Source organism: Apis mellifera, linkage group LG1, assembly GCF_003254395.2.
Source record: "Apis mellifera strain DH4 linkage group LG1, Amel_HAv3.1, whole genome shotgun sequence".
NCBI classification, from domain to species: Eukaryota; Metazoa; Arthropoda; class Insecta; order Hymenoptera; family Apidae; genus Apis; species Apis mellifera.
The window spans coordinates 5505001-5528322 of record NC_037638.1 but is presented as its reverse complement, the minus strand read 5'-3'; the positions used below and the strand labels follow the sequence as shown (position 1 = coordinate 5528322).

The 23322-nt window shown below is 26.7% G+C and overlaps 1 protein-coding gene across 7 annotated transcripts in view; it reads left to right on the top strand.

The window, feature by feature from the left end:
• LOC409383 (matrix metalloproteinase-2) overlaps positions 1 to 23322 on the top strand; it is a 130607-nt gene that overhangs the window by 95223 nt on the left and 12062 nt on the right. For all 7 annotated transcript variants that reach the window (XM_026444867.1, XM_026444811.1, XM_026444850.1 and 4 more), the window contains 3 exons: positions 6494 to 6640; positions 10492 to 10634; positions 17047 to 17205. In XM_026444867.1, the coding sequence (XP_026300652.1) occupies positions 6494 to 6640; positions 10492 to 10634; positions 17047 to 17205 (449 nt within the window). The remainder of the gene's footprint in view (positions 1 to 6493; positions 6641 to 10491; positions 10635 to 17046; positions 17206 to 23322) is intronic.

The window sequence follows — 23322 nt, the reverse complement described above, 5'->3', positions numbered from 1 at the left end:
TAGTTAAATGAAAAATTTAAAATATTGCTATTATTATCTAAAATTATATTTAATTATTTAAAAAAGATTTTTATTAAAAAATTTTGTTAAAAAACTTTTATAATTTTTCTCTTGAAATATTAATTTATTTTTGTAGGGCATACAAATATGAGATATATATATATATTACCATTTTTATTGATTGTTATGTATCTTCTTTCTTCTATTTTCGTTTTTATGAAACTTCATTATTTTCATTATTTTCTGTATCTGGATAATAATATATTATTTATATAATGAGTAAAATAATATTAAGAAAATTTTCCTTCAAAATGTATAAAATATCATTTCATTTATAATTTATATCATATATTCATATACATCATGCGTTACTGATTTAAAATTTTAAATAATCAAAGATATTTAAATTTTTATTTTCTTTCCATGAAATATTTAAAATAATATCATTAACCTATCTTATTTATAACATTGCATTTTATACAAATGAATTTTTCGGTTTATTTCGTTTTTCCTTTTTGCTTCTTATTTATTGCGCATCGTGTATAATCCGTATAATCAGAGAAACGCAAATTTTGCGATAGTTAGAAAAGAAGGACAGGAATCGCGCAGAGCAGAAAATTAATATCGCAGCATGATGCATTGTTTCATTTTCTACTTTATTTCCTTCGTTCCAATTCGTGTGAGTTCATGAACGCTCAACCATTTTGTTTCGCAGCACGATTTCAATTCACTCTCGTTTTGCTCATTATTGCTGAATTCATACGTTGTTTCCCTAGTTTCAAAAAGAGAGTTCATCTTTCTGTCGCCATACTCTATAGTTTTATCATTATTTTTTTTGTAACTAACGTCAAATTTTATTTTTTCTAAAATTATAAATATAATAATATATAAATAAATTAATAAAATAATAATAAATATACTTAAAAATTGATAATTTACATGTTCTTTTCAAAGTTTTTTGCACGAGAATGTTGTAAAAGAAAATATAGAATATAATAGATTTATTTGTATTGCATTTTGTTTTTTAAATTTTTTTCATTTTTTCAGAAAAAAAATTAATTTTTTAAAAAAAATTTGTATTTATTAAAAATATTTTTTAAGATTAATAACTAATAAAAAATAAAATAAAATGACCAAAATTTCATAAATAAATGACATAATTATTATATGTATGAAAAATTTTTTAATTTTCAAAATTGTATGCGAAATATAATTATGAAAGTTTATAGAATATGAGTTATAGTTTCAAAAATATAAATTCATTAATGTAAAATGCATTAATATTAACATAATTAATCTTGTCATCGTATTATTCTGGAGTCTGAACAGCTTGTCAAGTGATAAAAAAAATATTTCTTTTGTTACCGAATATTTTTTTCACCATCTGGATATATTTCGTGCGTACATAACCACAAAAATAAGAAAGAAAAAAGCTCGCAAGTGCGCATCTCATTGTTCTTGAGATCCCATTTTCTTCCTTTTTTTCGTCTTTTCTTTTTTTTTCCCCCTTTTTTTCTTTTTTCTTTTTTTTTTTTTTTTTCATGGTGAAGACACGTCGAAGATGAAAAGGAGAGAAAGCTTGCGAGAAATATTCCACAAAGGAAAATTATTTTCTTCTTTTCTTTTTTACGTGATCTTCGTCGAATCGAACATTTTAATTATGGACTCATTTAAAATTGCTTTTATACTCCCATTCCCTCTACAATTTTTAAATGGTTATTAGAAGATAAACATATTATTTAAAATTATAGATATATATATATCTCGTATAAATATTCTTTCATTTTAATTCATTTAATTAATAAATTTTGTAAAATTAAAAGTAAAATTTATGGATAAAAGTGCAGTTTTATAATCTTATTAAAATAAAATTTTTGACTCAACAAACTAAGCAATTTTATTTAAATGTCTCGTTTTTTAAATTAAATTATGAATTTTCTAAACTATTTGGTCATCGTCTACATTTTTAATGCAAATTTTATTATCAATGAAATTGAAAAACATTCTTTCAAAAAATATTAAGAAAAAAATTGCAATTATCTATAAAGAATAATAATTAATCTATTATTAATCTAGATTAATTATTAACTTATATACATAAGTTAAATTAGGTTCACAGTCTTTAACGTATAGAGATTTTAATCATATAGAAAGAACAAAGTAAGGATCTAAACGATGAAGAAAGTTTGTTTTATGGATGAAATATAAACTTCTTTTTTATTATGTAATTACTTCATAAAAACTTTTACACAGTTTCACTTTATGGAGATTGATTGTTACTTGGCTATGGCAAGATGTATTGCAATTTTCGCATTTAGTGTGTTCGTATCCATCTCGTCATATCTTACCAACTCGTTTCAAACTTTCATTATGTCAGTCTTTTTTCAGTTCTCCTTTGATCACGTTGATGCAGCCACGTGCTCTTTATATCTCTCATCACCTTTTTTTTTTTTTTATCTTTTATGTAGCATATCCGAAATTTGTGCTTTTGTTGACATCTTTTCGTTATATTTAGAATTTCTAATTGTACGTATGAGTTCTTTCAAACTTAAATTGATCAACTCTATTTTCTAAAAGTTCTTCATTTTAAAAGTAATATAACGTTTATTCGTATATTAAATTCTTCTCGCTATATTTTTGAAGGTCATTCTCGTTTGAATTCAGTGAAGCGAATAATTTCACATCAAAACAATCATAAATTTCTTTAAATGTTTTGAACTGACAGTTCTAAACATTAAAAGAACAGAAAAAACATTTCACTACCTGCCTTTCTATATATTCGTCTTTGTCTATAAAGATAAAACGAGCTCAAATTTCATCTCCTTAGCAACAGTATGTCACTAAAGTATATATAAATATTAGTATATATAATATCGTGACCAACTTCAACTTGTGGAGCTTATAATGAATAAATACTGAACATATAATATTATTAACGTATATTTTTAACGTAATTAGAAAACAATTTATCTATATATTACTTTAAATATTTTTTATAAGCATAACAATTCGAAAAAGTTTAGAAAAATTTATATTCCTAAGTTAAATAATTTGATATTTCTTAAAAAATAAATTTACATATTTAAAAACTACAAATAATATACGTATTACAAATAATTTTTATAAATATATTTTCTTATATATTTGTTCGTACCAAAACATGTGAAAAATATTTTAACCTTCGTTTTTCAGTTGAGAAAGTCTAATCTAATCTTTATTACATTCTAGATATCCAAGTTTATTCTTGCTTTCATCCAATTTCTTTATAAAGGTTGGACCTTGAAAGTAATATTTTGATCAGAATTTACCGATCGTGAAACACTGAAACGCAATGCGCCGTTGTGTTGTCTCGACATGTCGACTCATAGGCACGTAACTGCGTATCTGCATTGCCTGCGGCTCTCCGTGTCAGCTTTTTAGTTTTTTACCCTCATGTACACGAAAAGGGCGAAACTACCATTCGAAATTCTCCAAGCTACAATGCACAGGTGTTCACAAAAAAAGCAAGTAAACCCGGCTCACTTCAATGAATAGAGATTCGTTCTCTCAACTCTGTTTCGCTTTTTCCTTCCTAATAATCTTTCCGTTGATTCCTTCTTCTAATTAGCTTTCGATGGAACGATTCACGCATAGGTTTAATTAACGACCAACTTATTCGTGATTCATCCTCTTAGGATAATCAAAATAGATTTTAATTTGGATTTTAATCTGAGGATAAATAGATTGAAAAAAATCTTAAATTTATAAAATGTTATAACAATGGATGTATAGAATATTTTTTCTGAATGAATAGTCGTTTCGAATTATTTGCGATATACGCTTCATATCTTTGCAAAAGTAAATTTACATTAGTGACATTTGTAAACATTTTGCACGGCCAATAGGTATATATATATATATATATATGACTTCTATTGTGTAGAATGTCAAGGCTTACTCGTGTAGTAGAACTAAGAAGACGACGATCTTTCTTTATCAACATCTGAATTATTGATTAAATACAAATTGTTTCTCTAAGATTTTTTCTAAAATAGAAACAATAGAATATTTCCTGGAATATGTTGATTTTATATTTTTTGTTTTATTCTTAAACTCTTTTTTTGTTGTATAACACGTTATATAAGATTTATCGATTTCTCTTTTCATTTACTATTATTAAAGCATAACATGTAGATCTACATTCTCATCTATCATTCGAACATATTGTCTTTTGTACACTAATGACTCAAATATTAAAAAAAAAAATTATTTTGATGACATGTAAAAAGAAATAAAAAATGATTAAATAGAACAGATAATTTGATAATTATTTGAAATTATAAGTCTTTTAGGTTATGTCTTGAAATAAATAAACTATGAAGCTATGATAGCGGCTGCATTTTCATTTAACCTAACTAATATGAAATCATTAAAAAATAACATTTCTCGTTCTATTATTGCTATAAAATATAGGAATATAATTATATTTAAATAAATAAAAAGAAACAAGTAAAAATATTTGATCGCAAATTGAGAATAAATTGAGAGTTGTTTTAGTTAATATCTGAACGTTATCTCGAGTCTTATTATCTCAACTATTTCGAAACTTCCGAACCAATTATCCAGTCTAGAAACTCGAGCATATTTGAACAGTTCGTACTTCTTTTTTTTATTTTTTTTTTACCAATATAATATTTACTAACGCTATAAATCTTCTATTAAAATTTTTAAACTCGGGCGAGTTTTATAAACGCGTGATGTATAGAAATAAAAGTGTTATCAATAAGTTGCTTCCAACATCAACGATTTCTATCGATCCTGATTAGTGGTTGATGGAAACGTTTTACAAGATAAATTGTTTTTGTCGTGGTTAAACCCCGGTCACGCCGAGTTAAATGCGGGGATTATTGCCATTGATTAAGAGCAACACTGATTGCGAAAATTACAATACGCATTCAAGTCTTTGTTTTTACTGTTAACACGAACACCTGAATTTATTAAATTAAAATCAATTTATTAACCATTTTTCTCTATCAAAAAAACAAATATTTTTATAATAAATGTAATAAATACACGCTATTACAAATATATTAATTTAACGAAAAAAATAAATAAAATTAATTAATAAGAAACTTCCTAGAAAATCCCTAGAAAAGTTAGCCAATCGACGAACCAATAAAGACCATTATTTTATCGACTCTCACTCTTCCTAGTAAGTATATATAATACAATATTTGCTTCGAATCTTTCGAATTGAATCAGATCATCCGATTGATCGATCGATTCCAAATCAAAAATATATTTAAAGAGGTATTCGATCGATAATTAATTTTTTTCTCTCTTCTCTCTTTTTATCGGTTTTTTTTTAATGATTGAAAAGATGAATTCAGCGATACGATGTTTGCCATAAAGATAGATCGATCCATCTATAAGGCAAACAGTCCGCGCGACGTGTAATCCTTTTAGGGGATGGTTCGGGCATAGCCTGTTTGCACGTTCTTGAAATGTTCCCGTTTAAAAGCCGGATGATGTTAATTATCCGAGCGGGGTGTACGTGTGGTAGGGGGTTGCAGTTTAAAGGTTGATTTTTATAGCTTGCGTCGTTAGTGTCGCGGGTGTATCGGAGGATATCCGGTTTCGGTCGATTAAAGGGGACCACATATCGCTGAACGATCCGACTAATTAATTACTTAACCTTTCGAGCTCGAAGCATATATTTCTCATAACAACTCGTTAATATTCACGCCTTTCGTAACGTGGTATATGTAGAATTAATTTTTTTTTTTTTTTTAAAGAATGATACGTCCGAGTTATTTCAAGATCATACGTTGTTAAAGATTATTGAATTTGTCAGTGTTATAAATTAAAAATAATTTAAGAGAAGTTAAAATTAAGTCTTATTCAGTACTACACATTGACTGCTCACATTTTTTACCGAATATAAAATATAAAGAAAATAGAATATTTTATTTTTTAAGTAAAAAAGAAAAAAAGTAACAGAGAAATATAAAATTGAACGAAGTTGAAAAATAATTATCTTCTTTCGGAACTTTAAAATTCTCTCGAGTTTACAATTAGAAAAAAAACTTTTCCACTTTTATCTACGCCTAATCGGAAACTGGGCGTTCCACCCGTCCAGTTTCCTGATTTCCCACAAAGTGGAAACATAATTCCAGTAATTTCGCGAAATTTCCGCGTTTCGTCGATGCAACAGCTCCCCCCCCCCCCCTCCCCTTATTACTTTCCTTTCCACTTCGGGAATAATTTAGCTAATTTCCTAAAGCTTCGACAACGATTGAATCGTCTTCCTTTTCATCGTTTCCCTCGCCGGGGGAAAGCATTTCCTCCGGTTTGCCGGCGCGGTTATCGGATCGAAGGCGTCTCTCCTTCGAGGAGAAGGCCCCGATAAAGGGAGCGGACAAAAGCGTCGCCCGCCGCCGATCGATTTTTCGCCGGATTCTCTTCGTCGTAACGATTCTCCTTTCCTTCTTCCCTTTTCTTCTTCTTGTTACAGCCTGAGAACCGAGCAACCGAGTGGCCTCGACACGGGCGGCGTACGCTTCGAGCTGAGCAGGGCTCTCGATCTGTGGGCGAGGAACTCGAAACTCACCTTTCAGGAAGTTAACAGCGACAGAGCGGATATTCTGGTTTACTTTCATCGGTGAGTTATCTTTTTTTTTCTTTCTTTCTTTCTTTTTTTTTTTATATAATATGATAATGATTGGTTGGACAATTTGTGATTACCATATATTTATATCGTATATTATTTATCGTATTATATTATTTATCGTATTATATTATTTATCGTATATTATATTTATATCGTTCGTATATTATTTTTATTAAGTATTGAATAGGATGGGATACAAAGTTGAAAATTTTTTATGATTATTAATAGGATTAGATTAAAATATTCTGGATTTAATTTATTCTGATTTTTTTTATTTTGTGAGACTTAAAATAAATTTGCTCGAAATAACAATTTAATAAATAATTTATATCTATTGTAAAATTTCAATCATAGTGTTTAAAGTAACATTTGTCAATTTTTTTTTTTTAAATTTGTGAAGTATTAATTATTTATATTTTTAATGATAATTGTAGAATAATGAAATTGTTGATATATCTATGGTTACTGCTATATCCACGAAAATAGGCAAAATACTTTTAATTTTATTCGGTTCAGGGCACGTTTTCATCCAATTTATACGTTCTATTGAGATATTAACACAAGTATTATTGAGATATCAATAATACTGACGCGAATCAGGATGATAATTTGAATCCCTCTATAAAAGTTGAAGGGAGAAAACAAAGAGAGGGGAAATAATGTGAGCGGACAAAGGGCGGGATCAATAGCTCGATTCACGGGCCTCCTTGTTATCGGGAAATTTATCGCAATGACGCAACTGGAAATGAGAGTACGATTAAACGGGAAGGGTTTATTTAAAATCTGCTATTTGCGCGAATTGTTCCGCGGTCGTGAAAGTTACGTATTCTGGTGCGCGTTTATACGTTCGTGAAATATGTCTGGATATAAAAAGGAACGATATAATAAAAAAAAAAATGTTCAATTTAAATAAGATTTAAAAGATTGTTTCATATTATGGCCATAATGATAAATTGTCGAATTTTAATATCGTAAATTAATTATAATTAATTATCAGGTAACAAATTATGACTAGGTTTCTTAAAATTGTATAATTTTATATCGAATGGATATAAAAAGAAATGAAAAAAAAAGAGAGAAAGCTTCAATTTACATAATGAATTATTGAATTATAATATTATAAATTAATTATAATTAATTGTCAAGTGACAAATTGTAAGTTATGAACTCGTAGATTTCTAGTGACAAATTGTAGGTTATGAACTCGTAGATTTCTAGTGACAAATTTGTAGGTTATGAACTCGTAGATTTCTTGAAATTATTCCGAATAGAATAAAATAGAATAAATTTTTTTTTATTTCATTCTCCAAATCTGTTTTATTATATTGAAAAATTTATTAAAATATTAGCGAGATAGCTAATTTATTGTATGCCAAGTTTTTTGATATATTAAGATGTATCGGTTGGCATATTTTGCATCTTTAAAAAGTAAATCATTTTTTAAAGTTATATCAAAATCATAATTATTTTGCAAAAAAAAGTCTCGATTATGTCCTATAAACTCGAATAATCGAGTTTCCAATACTTCGCGATATAAAAATATTTAAAAATTTTGTAAACGAAGAAAAATTATTAAGCTCGAATATTAATAATTGTTAAATGAAGCTAATTTTTAATAACGTGTGAAATTAAATAAAATATAGTAAATAAATATTTTATTTTGGAAAGAAAAGTACTACGTTATTCCAATATATCGGTTTCGTATATATGTTGTTAGATATTTACATTGTATAAAACTCGTTTATCTAACTCATTGGTTTTCCTATAGTTTGTAAGTGATGAGAAACTGTTATATAATACATACCTAATTTGTGTGCAACATCTCGCATATAATATCTATGGCGCAGCTATCAGACTGCGCTAAAGTCTTCAACCGATTATCGATCATGTTCATGTCGGTAACACAGTTTGTTTCAAAAGTTCATGTATCTTGATCAACGTTCCTTTTTATAACAAGTTATAACTTCTTCATTAGATTATCGATATCATTTATTTTATAAAAAGTTTAATTTATCAATTATATCGTATAATTGTAAATGAAATTCGATAATTAAAAATAAATTTTTAATAAATAATTTATTTAATAATTATTTTATATTTTATATTTAATTTTATTATGACAATAATAAAATGATGTATTTCTCTTAGTATCACTAACCGAAATAAGCAAACTGTCTTTGTAATTCTCTTGGGATTGTAACGCTCAAATTAATTCTCCTGTTACACGTTTCGATTCCGACTATTGTATGTCAAATTAATATTGGAGAACCGATTCTATTAGCAGAAATAAGTGTTGAAATTAAATGATCGCAAAAGATTAAACTTTGCCTAAGAAGGTAATAATATTCGTATTGTCATTTTAATTTATATTATTTACTTTAACTCTTTCTTAAGAATTATTTTTTCGTTTTGACAATTAGAAAATAAAAATTTTTGTATTGCACTATTTTTCATTTTTATTTATAATTGATTATTTCTTAAAAAGAATAATTTTTTTTTTTGAAAAAAAATAAAGATTTCATTAATTTAAATAAAACATACGGACATGTACGTATACTTGAATATTTATAATTAATAACCTCTAAATAATATTTGTATACAAATTTATAGGTTATATTTTCCTTAAACTAATTCCAAAAATTATTTGTATTTCTTTAATTTTAAAAGCTTGCTTTGAAATTTATCACAATACTGAAATTAATTTTGAATTAAGATAACAAGAAAGAAGAAGAAAGAAAAGAAAAGAACGATTCGCTTTCTTGATTAGCCATCCGAATGGTGCGATATCAGTGGCGTATCGGCTGTCTAGATAATCGACGAGTGCTCGCGAATGGAATTTAATTACGGCCCTTACGGTATAGCATATTTCATTCCAGTTCTGTAGAAAAGGCAAATTAAACGAAACTAAGCGATAGATTGTGCATTATATGTTCGAAATACCGTGAGAAATTAAAGATATAATGTTTAAATAAACAGCACATAAAATATTCTGTGACGTGAAAATATATATAATTAAATTTCTTTGTTAAAATAAAATATCATTCCAATATATCTAATATTATTTTTAAATATTTCTGATTAATATTTGTTTACTAAATTTTACGTGGAATTTTGTATAAATCTTATGTCATATTATATGAATCATATTATATATAGGTTAGTAATATAAAGAAGTGTTTCATTCTGGGCCTGCTAGAGGGATTCAACAGCAGCACCATCTAGATTGTTCATATTCTAGACGCCATATTAGTAATGGCATCCTAAATTAAAGAATGTGTTTGTGGAAATAATTAAGTGAATGCTTGTGAAAATTGTTTTTTGATGTGAATTAGTGACATATATAGAAAAAAATGTTAAAATATAAAACAAATAAAGGTAATTTTATCATGAATTGATAATTATAATTAATCAATGATGAGTTTCATCATATAAATGTAATATACGTATATATAAAACTATAGTATTGAAAGGTTAAATACAAACTATTTGTCATGGGCAAATTTTATGATAAATTTGCTTCAAAACTCAAACATCAGTTATTAAATACATACAAAAGAGACTTTATCCTTTTTTGCAATAAAAGTATTATTTTTCGATAAAACGCAATAAATCTGTTGCCAAAAATTCTCTTTTCACACTTAAGAATTATCCAAGATATATTGATAATTTCACATATATCAATCAGCTTGAGAAATTTAAATAAAGTCATGATTAAGAGATGATAGGATTTTTATTTGGATTAATATTAATCAAATTTTATAATTAATATTATAAATTATGTTTTATACATATTTATATTTTTATAATATCGACACTAATAGTGATATTCTGTTCTGTTTCAGTGGTTATCATGGAGATGGATATCCATTCGATGGCAGAGGCCAAATTCTAGCACACGCATTCTTTCCTGGCAGAGATCGAGGAGGAGACGTACATTTTGATGAAGAAGAAATATGGTTGTTGCAGGGCGACAACAATGAAGAAGGTAAAAAAATATAATATGTCACATTTTCTCTTTTAATATATAATTAATAACTTTATTATTGTACAAAATGATTTTTAAAATAAAATAAAAATATTTTCGATAAAAATTTTATATTTTTAAATAAAATTATATTATTTCGAAACAGAAAACGATAGAAAATTTAAATTATTGTTAATTAAAGATAAATATGTCATATATTGTTTTTATATTCTATTAAACTCGTAAATCCGAACCACAACTTTTTAATTCGGAATATCAACTGAAATCGAGAAGTTAACAATGAAATTTCAAACTAACGATTCAAACTCGTTCAAATATCAAAGTAAATACAATCTCTCTAGAATTATCCTCGGTCGGTAACAATAAATCGTGAAATTTAAACCTGGATTTTATAACAGTGACGAGAGAAAGGCATAAGAGAAAAGTTTAGAGGGATTCGCGGATGAAAAGAAAAGATTCGTGAACCGAGAAATTTTCGCAAGAGAAATCGAGCCCTTCTTGCTTTTTGGCAATTTTCCAATTCGGTCACCCCGTGACCGAAAGAAGAAATAAGGGGATGACGATAGAAAGCGTTTCTCTATTCCACCATATATGCCTTATCGCTATTCTCGATCGATAACATCGCTTATCGTTTTCTAGACTTTAGGAACATATTAATTTAACGATAAATCTTTGTTAAAAAAAATCACTTATAGAAAACTTGAAGTATTGTTCCAAATTTTTGTTCTATTTTTTGAAAATTATAAACTAAATAATTGCTTTTTATTAAACTAAATTTATTTTTTTTTATTGAAATTCAGAATTTATCAATACTTGCAAATATTTTTTAATATTTTTTTGAAAATTTGAAGTTAATGGTATAAATATTCGATATAATATAGCGCTATTAATAGGAGAATTGAACGACGTAGGTAAATAACAGGATAATTATGTTAATGGAACTATGCAAGGCTAGCAGAGAATGAGGGCTAAGCCAGAATTATTAACGAGGCCAATCGAAATTACACCAATCACCTATCGAAATTGGACTACGTGTAATAATCCGCGATATAGGAAATAGATGATCGATTCTGATTAATCTTTCATGGTTCTTTTTTTATACTTGTGATATCAATCTTAACAATTATAATATCGATTATGAATAATGATTTAATAAATACGATACGAATTATTGTTATCAAGCTTTGAGAAAAAACATTTTTATTTGATAAAATTGGAAAATTTATTGCTTTTTTATTTTACATTCTTTATATTTCAAACTTAAGCTTCAAAATGTTTTACACCAGTAATTAAATGATGTGGTAATCGGACAACACATTCAGGAAATTGTATGAATTTACTCCCATGTAATTGGATTCAGAATTATACTCTCACCTCGAGAATCATTGACGAAATTGTTTGTTCTCGCTTCACTTTGATTATCCCTGTTTCGCGCATTGCATTGTGTCCACATGCATCGTGAAAGATATTTATCTTGTATTTGCTAGATTATTTATTGTCATATAAATTTTTGAAAGGAAAATTATTTGCTTATATTCTCAAATATTTTTAAAAAACAAATTTAATCGAGATTTTTAAAAAAAAAAACAACGCTAGCTTCGAGATTTTTTTTTTTAACAAAAATTATTTTTCGAATAAAAATTCAATTAAAGTTATACATTTTACATGTATCTTTGAGAAAGATAAAATTTTAATTTTACACAATAAATTTATTATATTTTCTGTTGATCAAATATTATTGGATAATGTTCATGCATAATTGAAAAATTAATGTTGTTATCGAGATTCGAATAATAGAAACTATGGTGGTGGGGCCTTTCACAGACAATATGTAGTGTTGGTGTCAGTTATGAATTGCTAATTTCATCGCTGACACATCCCGTCGAGAACCGTAGGACGGTTTGCAAACGATGAGAAGCCGGAACATCACGATTTGCAAATCCATTGGAAAATTAGCATTCTCCTCGAATAGTCTTGACAGAAATACATCTTGAATACGAAACAATTTGAAATTCTATCCAAAATAATCGTGTTTCCGACATATTTTTATGACGAATAAAAATAAATACGATTCGAAATATTTCTGCCTCCTCGTTCAATTTTCAAAATTTTATTTTATAATTTATTGCAAGATTACAAATTTATTTATTTCGTTTATTATTAAAATAAATTTAAATTTTTCTATTTCCTTCTTCTTTTTTACATTATTAATAAAATATAAATATGATTTTCGATGTATTTCGTAACTAATTATTATTTTTCGTGAAATATATTTTTTTCTTTATTTTCTTCTTTATAATTGAAATAATATGTATAAGAAATATTTTTAAATTGTTCGAATAAATTCGTATGTCAAAAACCTATGATCAATAACCATTATGGATCTGATCATGACATAATAAATAAGAATCAGAAAATAATGTATCGCGATATTCTGCGGATGAAACCGATTTAATTTTCTGGTTTGTGCATTTGATAGAAAATATAACAAACGACCGAATAAACACGTTACATATATACGTTACGAAGCGTTAAAATAATCGTGAGATATTTTTGAAAAAATAATTCCAGAAGCCAAAGCAAAAATCAAAAGTCTAACTTCATATGCTTCTATAATTTAACAAATAATTAATCAACATTTTCGTATACCAATTTTTCCGTTTTAACTTTTAAAATCCAAACATAACCTCCAAAGATGTCCATACATTAACAACACTTCGTATATATTTCCAGACAAGAAATTTTCTTTTCTTATTTTGTTTCATTTATTGAAAACTTTCCGCTGTAAAATAACATTTAAAATTATTTATCAAGTAAAAATATGTAAGCTTCGATTTAGTGCGGAAGAATAGTACTTGAACTTTAAAAAAGAAAAAAAAAAACTTTAAAGTTCGCAAAAAACTTGCCGGGCATATCGAGCAATCTGAAATGCCCTTCGAGGACGACCGTAATCCATTCCACTTATTTTCATGCTCGTCCTCGAGCGGGCTTTTGATTAAGAGCACTTGACTCTGGTATATTGCAGCCAGCTGCTGTTAACGTCGAGATTCCGAAGTATCACGTGCGACGCGATGAAAGTTCGTAACGAGGAAACTTCCATCGGAAGATGCCACGATTTAGGCCTTCGCATGGACTTCTTTTAATTGACGTTTTCCAATGTCGAATTATCACTTATCTCAAATACGTCAAGTATTTTATCTTGATTTCGTGCGCGAAGTACACGTAATCTATCAGTTTGCAGTTTGTAAAAATTGAAGAATATTTTATTCGAAGTAAGTTGAGTTTTTAGGTTAGGTTTTAATTATATTTCGTTATAATTATTTATATATTGTAAAAAATAATTTATATATTGTAAAAATTGAAGAATATTTTATTCGAAGTAAGTTGAGTTTTTAGGTTAGGTTTTAATTATATAGAATTATTTCGTTATTTCAGAGTTTAGGCTAGTAATAACTTTTAGTTAAATTCTTATAACTTATTAATCGTGCACATTTTAATGAAATAATGAATTAGGTTAGGTTAAGTGCACGTGAAATTTCTTTTTTTTTACGTTTGTTAAAAATATGATTGTTTCAATTAATGTTAGGAAAGAATTTAGATTTAAATTTACTTTTTAAATATTACAACATTTTTCATAGAAAAATTAAGGATATATCACTTAAAAATATGAAATTACGTTTAAAAACATAACCTTTATATTTTCTGTATATAGAAGAGAAAATTTGTATTATCCATATTTTATTCAATTAAATTGACACACACGCATATTAAAATCCTCTTCTTTGATATTAAAATTTGTTAAGTCTCAACATAGGGGGGAAGTTAATCTCATTGAAATAGTACATACCTATATATATATATATATATATATATATATATATCTTTAGTCGAGTTGAAAATTTTAAGCTGGGATTCAAGCCAAACACGTTACGCTATTCGTGACAATACCGAGGGTTTACGGATATTGGCTATTCAGGTGTAATCCTTACTATGCCGGTTGATTACATCACCCATCCTTTTCTCAACTATCTTATTTCGTCTAGCTATCGCAAAGGCAGAGTGGGTCTTATTTCGATACTCGAGTCCTCGAAAGTTGGCAACTCTGCGAGCATGCGCAGTCTCACAAGACACATAAAACTATATATATTTCTATTACTGTTCGCAAAATTAAACCAACTTATATATAATTTGGAAAGACTTCTTTGTTTCGATTCAATTTTGTTTTATCTATTTGTTTCGCATATTTGATATTTTTCATAAATTGTTTCAGAATCAGAAAATGAGATTTGTTATATATTGAGAAGAAATTCATTGCCTCTCTGTTTTAATAATTATTGCTCGAAGAAAGTTCCTGTATAAAATCTGAAATATACTGATACTCGGTTTAATTAGTTCAGAATTTATTTTCTGCCTTTAATATCTCTTCGAAAACTATTTCCTTTAAAAATTTTCGAAATTGGTGATTATAGGTTAGGAAACATTCTACGTTATATATTTAAATACAATATAGAAATCAGAATTGTTTCTGAATAATACTTTGGGTAACTTTTATTTATTATTTTTAATTTTGATCTATTATATTTTCATTTATAAATAATTCTATTTGATGACAGGTTTTGAGTGACTGACTGACCATCGGTTGACCGCATCTACTGATTGTCCAATGTCTGACCATTAATTGATCAATGGTGTATTTACCGATCAGTAATTTACCAATAATCGATATTCAGAAAATCGAAATGTAATATAATATAGTACGTATAATAATATAAATTATACAAATTATACATTTTATTATTTTTTTCTAGATAATAAATTTTACATATAACGAATGAAGTTCGAATAAATTTAACGAAACATTAAATTACATTACGTTAATTTATCTCGACAGATATTACTACTAGAACGTTATTTAGAACAACGTTACAGTCGAACAGAATAAAAAGAGGAGAAATTGATGTAGATTTTTTTCAGTGATACGTGAGAAAGGAAACGATCGCATTTATTCCCTCTTTCGTAGTAACTGAGCACGCTTCCTTTATCGCCGGCCCTCCCAAGCTTTAATTTTATGATTTTGACCCACATTTTAAAACGAATGTCCCGAATGCGAAGCGAGACGGAACATAGATAAAAAAAAAGAGATCAAAAGAAAAAGCACGTTAACGCCTCGAACTCGATGCCTCCTGTGAAAACTTTAATATCCATCGTCACAAACGTAAATATTATCAGGATTCCTCTTTCACGAATAATATATCCCGAATAGAAACGTTTCGTGTATATATATATATATACGATATTCGTCGAGATTAAAAGATTATTCCAGATATCGAAGAATTGTGAAATATTATACTTGTTTTCCATTCTATTACGAAACTAATATCTTTAAATGTAAGAAATGTAAAATTAAAATTTCTGATATACAAAATTTTAAATGTTAAATTATTATCAAGTTGATTAAATTTTATTTTAAGACGACCTAATAAAATATAATTTAATTTATATTATTAATTTTTTATTGGAAAATAATTGCGAATTTTGAATAATTTTTTTAAAACAAATCAATCGATAATTAGTCAATATTTATTATAACAATATTTGAATATTATTTCCACGAATTCGTTACATTTAATGTTCATTTTATCCTCGCGCAATTTATGGCTTAGGTTTTCATTTATATATTGTTAATATTTGAATTATTATTACAAATTGATGTTATCGTATGTTAATTATTATTGTTTACTTCACCTTATCCGCTTCGTGTTTATATTTAATTAATCTCTTATTTTGTGTTTATGGATTCGTGGATTTAAATAAAATGTACAATTATCGTTTCTAATTAAATCTCTTTATTATTTATCTTTAGCGAAAATTTAATATATATATTTTTTTAAATTTCTTTTTGATGTTTTGTAACACGTAATTAATTTTTAAAATGAACTTTGTTTGAAAAATTTTTTTATATATATAATTATTTAATAAGTTTCTTATTAATTTTTTCAAACTTCATTTTCTGTGAACATGTTTCTTATGAATTTTCCTAAAATGGCATAAATGCATACCATTCTTAGACTCTTAGATTATAAATAAATTTAGAAAATTTTGTACACAGTTTATAATAAAAATATGAAAAAATTGCAGTATTGCAAGTTAACAATCTATAAGAATTTCAATATTCATTTCAAATGACTTATAAATCATCAACTTGGTATATCCTTTCAAAAAAGTACCCAAATTATTTTCTTTTTCCCTGGAATTTTATTTCCTCTTCAAAATGTTGTAGTTTGTTCAAGCTTGCTTAAAAGAAACTTTATTTTCTTTTTTCAAAAAACAAAAAAAAAAACTTGGAGAAAAATTCTGGAAGGAAAATAGATATGGTCGACTAAGAAGTTTGAAACATTTCCTTCGCTTTCAGGGACCAGCCTTTTCGCAGTAGCCGCGCATGAATTTGGCCACTCACTTGGATTGGCACATAGCTCGGTTCCTGGCGCACTCATGTATCCCTGGTATCAAGGATTGAGCTCTAATTACGAGTTGCCGGAAGACGACAGACATGGGATTCAACAGATGTACGGTGAGTGAGTGTATATAATTGCATAGTTGAAAAGCAATAATTATTCTAATTTATTATTCTGTACTAATTTAAAAAATAATGTTCTTTTTAGAGATCAATCAAGATATATTTTTTTTCATTTTTTTCAGTCATGATTAAATTGTAAAATACATTTTGTAAGTAAAATATGGAAACAAATTTTTTCTTCATATGTATCAGTTAATGAAATAATAATAGCTTGAATAAATGAGATAGCATTGATTACTAATTGCTGGTAGCACTAATGATCTAATTCATTTAGTCAATATGTACATATTAAATATTATTATCTTCTTAAAACTAAAGAGTTTAAAAAAAAGAACAAGTTTCAAAGGAATAGACATTATTGATGATATAATTTTAATCAATAACAAATTGATTAGCAAATTAGAAGTTATGATCTTATTATCAAGTTATGTATATAAAGAATATTTTCATTTCATTATTTTTCTAAGAGATGAAACATTCCATTTGTTTTAACTTTTCAAATTTTTCAATCATTCTCTTCTTGGCATAGTGACATAATAACCTGGTTGATAAGGTAAAAATCTCTGAGGTCGTTAGATTCCTCTAGTAAAATTAATTCCCGCATTTTCTGCATAATGAAGTATCGTGCACCTCAACATCAGCCTACCTGCATTGACGACAAGTCCCTCGCACTCTTTTTGCTTGTTAAGTGCACCTTCCTTGCCCACATATTGCTGCCTTCTTGTTCTCTGTTCTTAAATTCCATTTCTTTTATTCTGAAAATCTTTAAAAGTGGAAATTGGATGTTATTAAAAAGACATTTTTTAAAATTCTTTAAAAATTAATTAATCAATTTTCAAATATCTTGCCTCTGTTCAATTTCAAATTCATAAGAAAAACAATTCAATCTGGTTGTTTTTATCTTCCTTCAAAAGAACAAAAAATCCTCTTTCATCTTTGTTAATTGAAATTTTCCTTGATATACTTCCAATGTTAAAAAAGAATCTGCTTCCTGTGATATACGTTTAATTTATTCCAACACCAGATGATTCACAATAACCCCAGAGACCAGCAGTAAAAATCTTTTAATATCGTTTCATAGCAATATTTCTAGAGGATAAAAATGTACCAAAATATATATATATATATATTCACGAGTTAACAAGATTGTTCTGTCCTCTGTGCCTTTCTTCCAACCCTCTCCCTCCATAAAAATTACTTTTTATTCGTTCTAGGGAAAACACGATTAACACTAGGTATACATTCCTAGGGAAAAATCTGAAAGGACGTATTATTTCATAGGGGATAATTGAAGTTTGAAATATATATATGGCCAGCCAACGAAATTCACAATAAATCGAGAAAACAATTTCGTCGCGAAATAATCGTGGCGATGGAATGTAGAAAGATGTCCCCACAGCTAGTAACAACAGGGTGAAATGAAATGTGAATAAAATATAAAGGACGATCTCTATACGCCGTACTCTTTCCTCTGCTTGCCACGCGATGCAAAGCCGCGTGGTACGTTCGGGTGATTTAGCGTACCAGAAAGGTTTGTGCAAGCCTCTCCGAGGATCGCAAATGCATTCCATCTATCCCCTCTTCCCTTCTGTTTTTGTCCACTCCCCACATTCCTCTTTCTCTCTTTCACCTCTCCCCTCCCCTCTTTAAACGCATTTGTCCCGTCTCCTCTCTTATACAAAGCCAATTTCTTCTTTTATTTCTTTATTCCGTCTACCACCATTTTTATTCATCCCAGGTAATTTTTTTTTATCCACACACCATCTCTATTTTATTCGTGTTTTTTTTTTTTTTTTTTTTTAATTTTCTTCTTTTTTTTTTTAACATTCCTTCAGACGTAGATGTAGCCTCCATTAATTTTTCCCTGTGTTTGTGTCCTCGCGCGTTATCTTTCCTTTTACTACGCTCTCCCTATGCGGCATTTTTTTTCATTACATCATTTTTATCCGCATTCGTCCTTGATTTTTATCTCGGTTGTTTGATAAACATTGAATTAATTTTCGTTGTTTCGTTGTTTACAAACTGTCTAATAATTTCTCATCGTGACATTGGACACGAGAAAAATGACGATGGATAGATGAGATAGAGATTTTTTTGTTGCGTGTCTTTCTAGACGATTAATTAATGTAACAGTGCGGCAAACCGTTACTTTCGGTTAAATTCACTAATCGGTGTATTGCTGTATTGGGATTGCCTCTCAAATTTATTTCAGCGTTTATGAATAGTTCTAAACACATGGATTTGATTATTTATAATTACATGTAACACGTACATATAAGAATTATAGTAAAAATAAGCACCAATGAGAAAATAAGAATCAGTGAAGTCTAGTTACAATCTAGTGACAAGGAAATTAAATAATTTATATTATTGAAATTCTTATATATATATATCATTATAAAATAAAAAAAAATTGGTTACAATGTAACAAAATATATTTTCTCATTATAAAATATAATTTAGTAATATCAATTTCACTATTCTTTTCATTCTGAGTACCTATTATTATAAAAAAAACTAGGAATTCATGATATAGTTATAATATCGTGATTTAAGGAATATTAATGAATGATTTGATTGAGTCTGTCATAAAATGGATATCATTACTTTCCAAGGTAGACTGTGCATGTATTTTTACAATGTTCGTGACGTGAAATATATATATATATATATATAAAAATCGTCCAACAAAGTTTCGTTCTCAACAAAAACACGACGTGGCGCTTTTCAACGGTACCTATTGGTATTTACGGCTTCTGGTGCTTGTCACGAAAACGCCCGAAAATCCAAACGTAAACAAACTACTACGTTAACGTTGAATTCTAACTTTTCTAAAACGATCAGCAGTATTGTATCTCTCTCTTTATTTGAATTTTTTATAGGCTATAGTTTTCTACTTCCTATGCCACCTACAACAATGGCTAAAGACAAATAATGGTAAAAGATATACAATAGATACAAAGTCGTTCAAAAATATTGGATTTTTAATTTATTAAACTATTTTTTTTTTTTTTTTTTTGAAGAAATGTAGAGATATTTTATATTATGTTCTCTCATTATTTTTTAAACTGTAATTAATTAAAGAATTAAGAGTTGTTATAAAAATATTGTACAAAATATTGTTACAAAAGTATTATTACATAAATTATAGTATAATTGATAATTAATAAAAGATTTTTTATTTTTTAGTGATTTTTAGATTTCTAGTAAGATTTATATGTATAATTTAAATTAAATGTAATATTTAATTCATAATTTTTTTCATTATTATAAAATAATAAAAAATTTGTTTAATATTCAATTTCATTAATATTAAATAATTTTTAAAACTAAATTCATTAATTTTAAATTCATATTATGTTTATGCTATCTCGTTTCAATATTTCAAAGATTTCCATTTTTAAGGTTATGATATTCATTAAAATAATTTTATATATTATATTCAAAAGTTGAATTTGAAACTTTATATATATTGCAATTTTTCCAAAAAAAATCTAAACTTTTATATTTTCTTAGATTTTTATATGTATATGTATATATATGTGGAAACATTTTCTTCAAATATGTTTGCTTGTTATTATGAAAATAGTTACGAAAATAACCTAAGATTTTTGCATAATACCTATTGTATATAAAACTACAAGTATATGAAATACGCTGAAAATATCTCAGAGCAAAGTTTTTCAACATTCTAGAAAGGATTACAAGTTGTATGTTTATTATAACTTTAAAGTTGTTCAACTTTTACAATAATCCCCAAAAGTCTTTTACAATCTTTGTTGTTAAAGAAAAAAATAATTTTACTTACTTTGAAAGAAACAGACTTTTAAATAGTTTTTTCTACAATAATATCCCTGCATTCTTTACATTAAATAAGCTAACAAAAATATTTTGCAATTAATAACAATAATAAGAAACAATTAAAAAACTCAAACAAAAAGAATTAAATAATTATAAAACATTAGGTGTTTTAACTTTTAAGAGGGGAAACTAAAAAAGTTGAAATTTCTCTGGAAAAAAAAAACGTAATTTTATTTTACATAAAAGCACCAACCATTATTATTTTCTACCGGAAAAATAAAATAAAAAAAAATCAGGAAAAAGATTGCATAAAATGTGGAATCACGAAAGCTTGAAGTAGTTCCTCAAGATTTCCTTTTGGGATTCAAATCTTCGTTTCAACCTCTCGATGCTTGTTTGCAGAAAGGTTGGTACATAAAGTTAAAAAGAAGGAAAGAAGAAAACAAAAAGAAGAGGGGAAAAAACGGATGCAAATCTCAAGACTTCTCCTCTCTTCTTCCCTACAAGTTCATTTAAAGAGAAGGATTCTCCTTGCATCGCAATGCGATGTTTCATAAACGTTCCTCTGAGGACACTGCTTCCTGTCTTAATTACCCCGATCTAACTCTTTTCTTTTCTGACTTTTCTTTTTTCTTCTTCTTCTTCTTTTCTTTTCGTTCGTTTCGTACGTTTCATTCTTTCCTTCACAAACACAGTATGCTACTTAATCGAAAGTTTCATTCGAGTTTTACCACTGCAGTGCAATGCTGTTGGTGTTTCTTTTATCATTTCGTGTTTCTTTGTCGATCGTTGTTTCTCCCCATAGGGTCTATCTTTGTTGGTGAAGAAACTTAAATTTTAATGTACTATTTATTTTAAGGAGTTAACAATTATTAGTAATCTTGAGAAGATAGTGAATGAATGAAATTTTATTTTTGAATATGTTCATTGATATTACTTTATTTTCATTGAAGAAACCTTTTGATAATTAATTTAAGATATTGAAAAATATTTTGTCATGAATATGATTTAAAAATTAAAAATTATTCTAAAAAAAGCATAGAATAATAATAGAAATATATATATATAAATGATAATAAGAAAGATTATTTAATTAATTAAAGATTTTATTATGTTACATTTTTAGCATAGTAGTTATTAATTTTTAGTATATTTATTTATTAATATATTAATAAATAAACAATTTTATGCATCAATTTCAAGTTCTTTTATTAATTATTACATCTTTGAGGAATATTCTGATTTGGTACTTAATAAGCAAAATTTAAAGAATTGAAAGAAGGAAAAACTCTTTTCTTTCTATTCATTTTTTTTTATTCTGTATTATATCCAGCTTCCATCTTTTCATTTCGAAATCTCATTATCCGAAAGTAGTTATTCCAATAGCCAATATATCAAAGTATATTACTTCTTTTTCCTCTTTTCGTTGTATCAATTATTTAGACGATTGTATATAATAAATAAAATCTTTCAGTTAATTATAAAATAATAATAAATTTTAAGTTATTTTTAAATTTAAATTAAAGAATTAACTTTCCATTATTCTTGAATCCACAATTTTTGAATATTATTAAAATTTTATTTTCGAATATCTTAATTCCTATTTTAATTGTTGTTAAAATTATTTCAAAAATTTTTCTAAATTCTTTGAAAATCTAAAATCATGAATTCGATATTAAATGAAAATTGAATATTTTAACTTCTATTAATAATTTTAACCAATATTAGAAGTTTAGAATTTTAACTATTTTTAAATCTTCTTACATAATAAATTCGAATTTTTTTTTAATAAATCAATTATTCAGTAAGAATTTCATAATATTAAATAATGAAATTCACTTTTTTAACTTTAATATACATATTCGAGCTTTTAGCAGTCTCTAACATTCAATCTGCTGACGTAAGCATAGATGATAAAAATTCATTAGCATAATGAAGAGTCGCTTAATCGTGAATCATTTTATCACTTTTTTTTGAATTAAAATTATAATCCGATAATCTGGAAATTAAAAATGGAATATAGAGCATCATTTTTTAAAGTATTTTTATTTCTCCTTGAATAGATTTTAATGTTAATTATTTGATTATTTGATTCAAATTATCGCTAATATTTCAAATAAACCGATTCTGCCCGAATTTTCCCGATCCATCCCGAAGTTAAATTTTTATACCACGTGATCATCAAATCACATTGTGCATATATACATCTAATATATTAATTACAAACGAAAAGCAATTGGAATATATTTAAAAATTAATCATTATTAATTAAACTAAATATATATATTCTAAAATCATATATATATATAC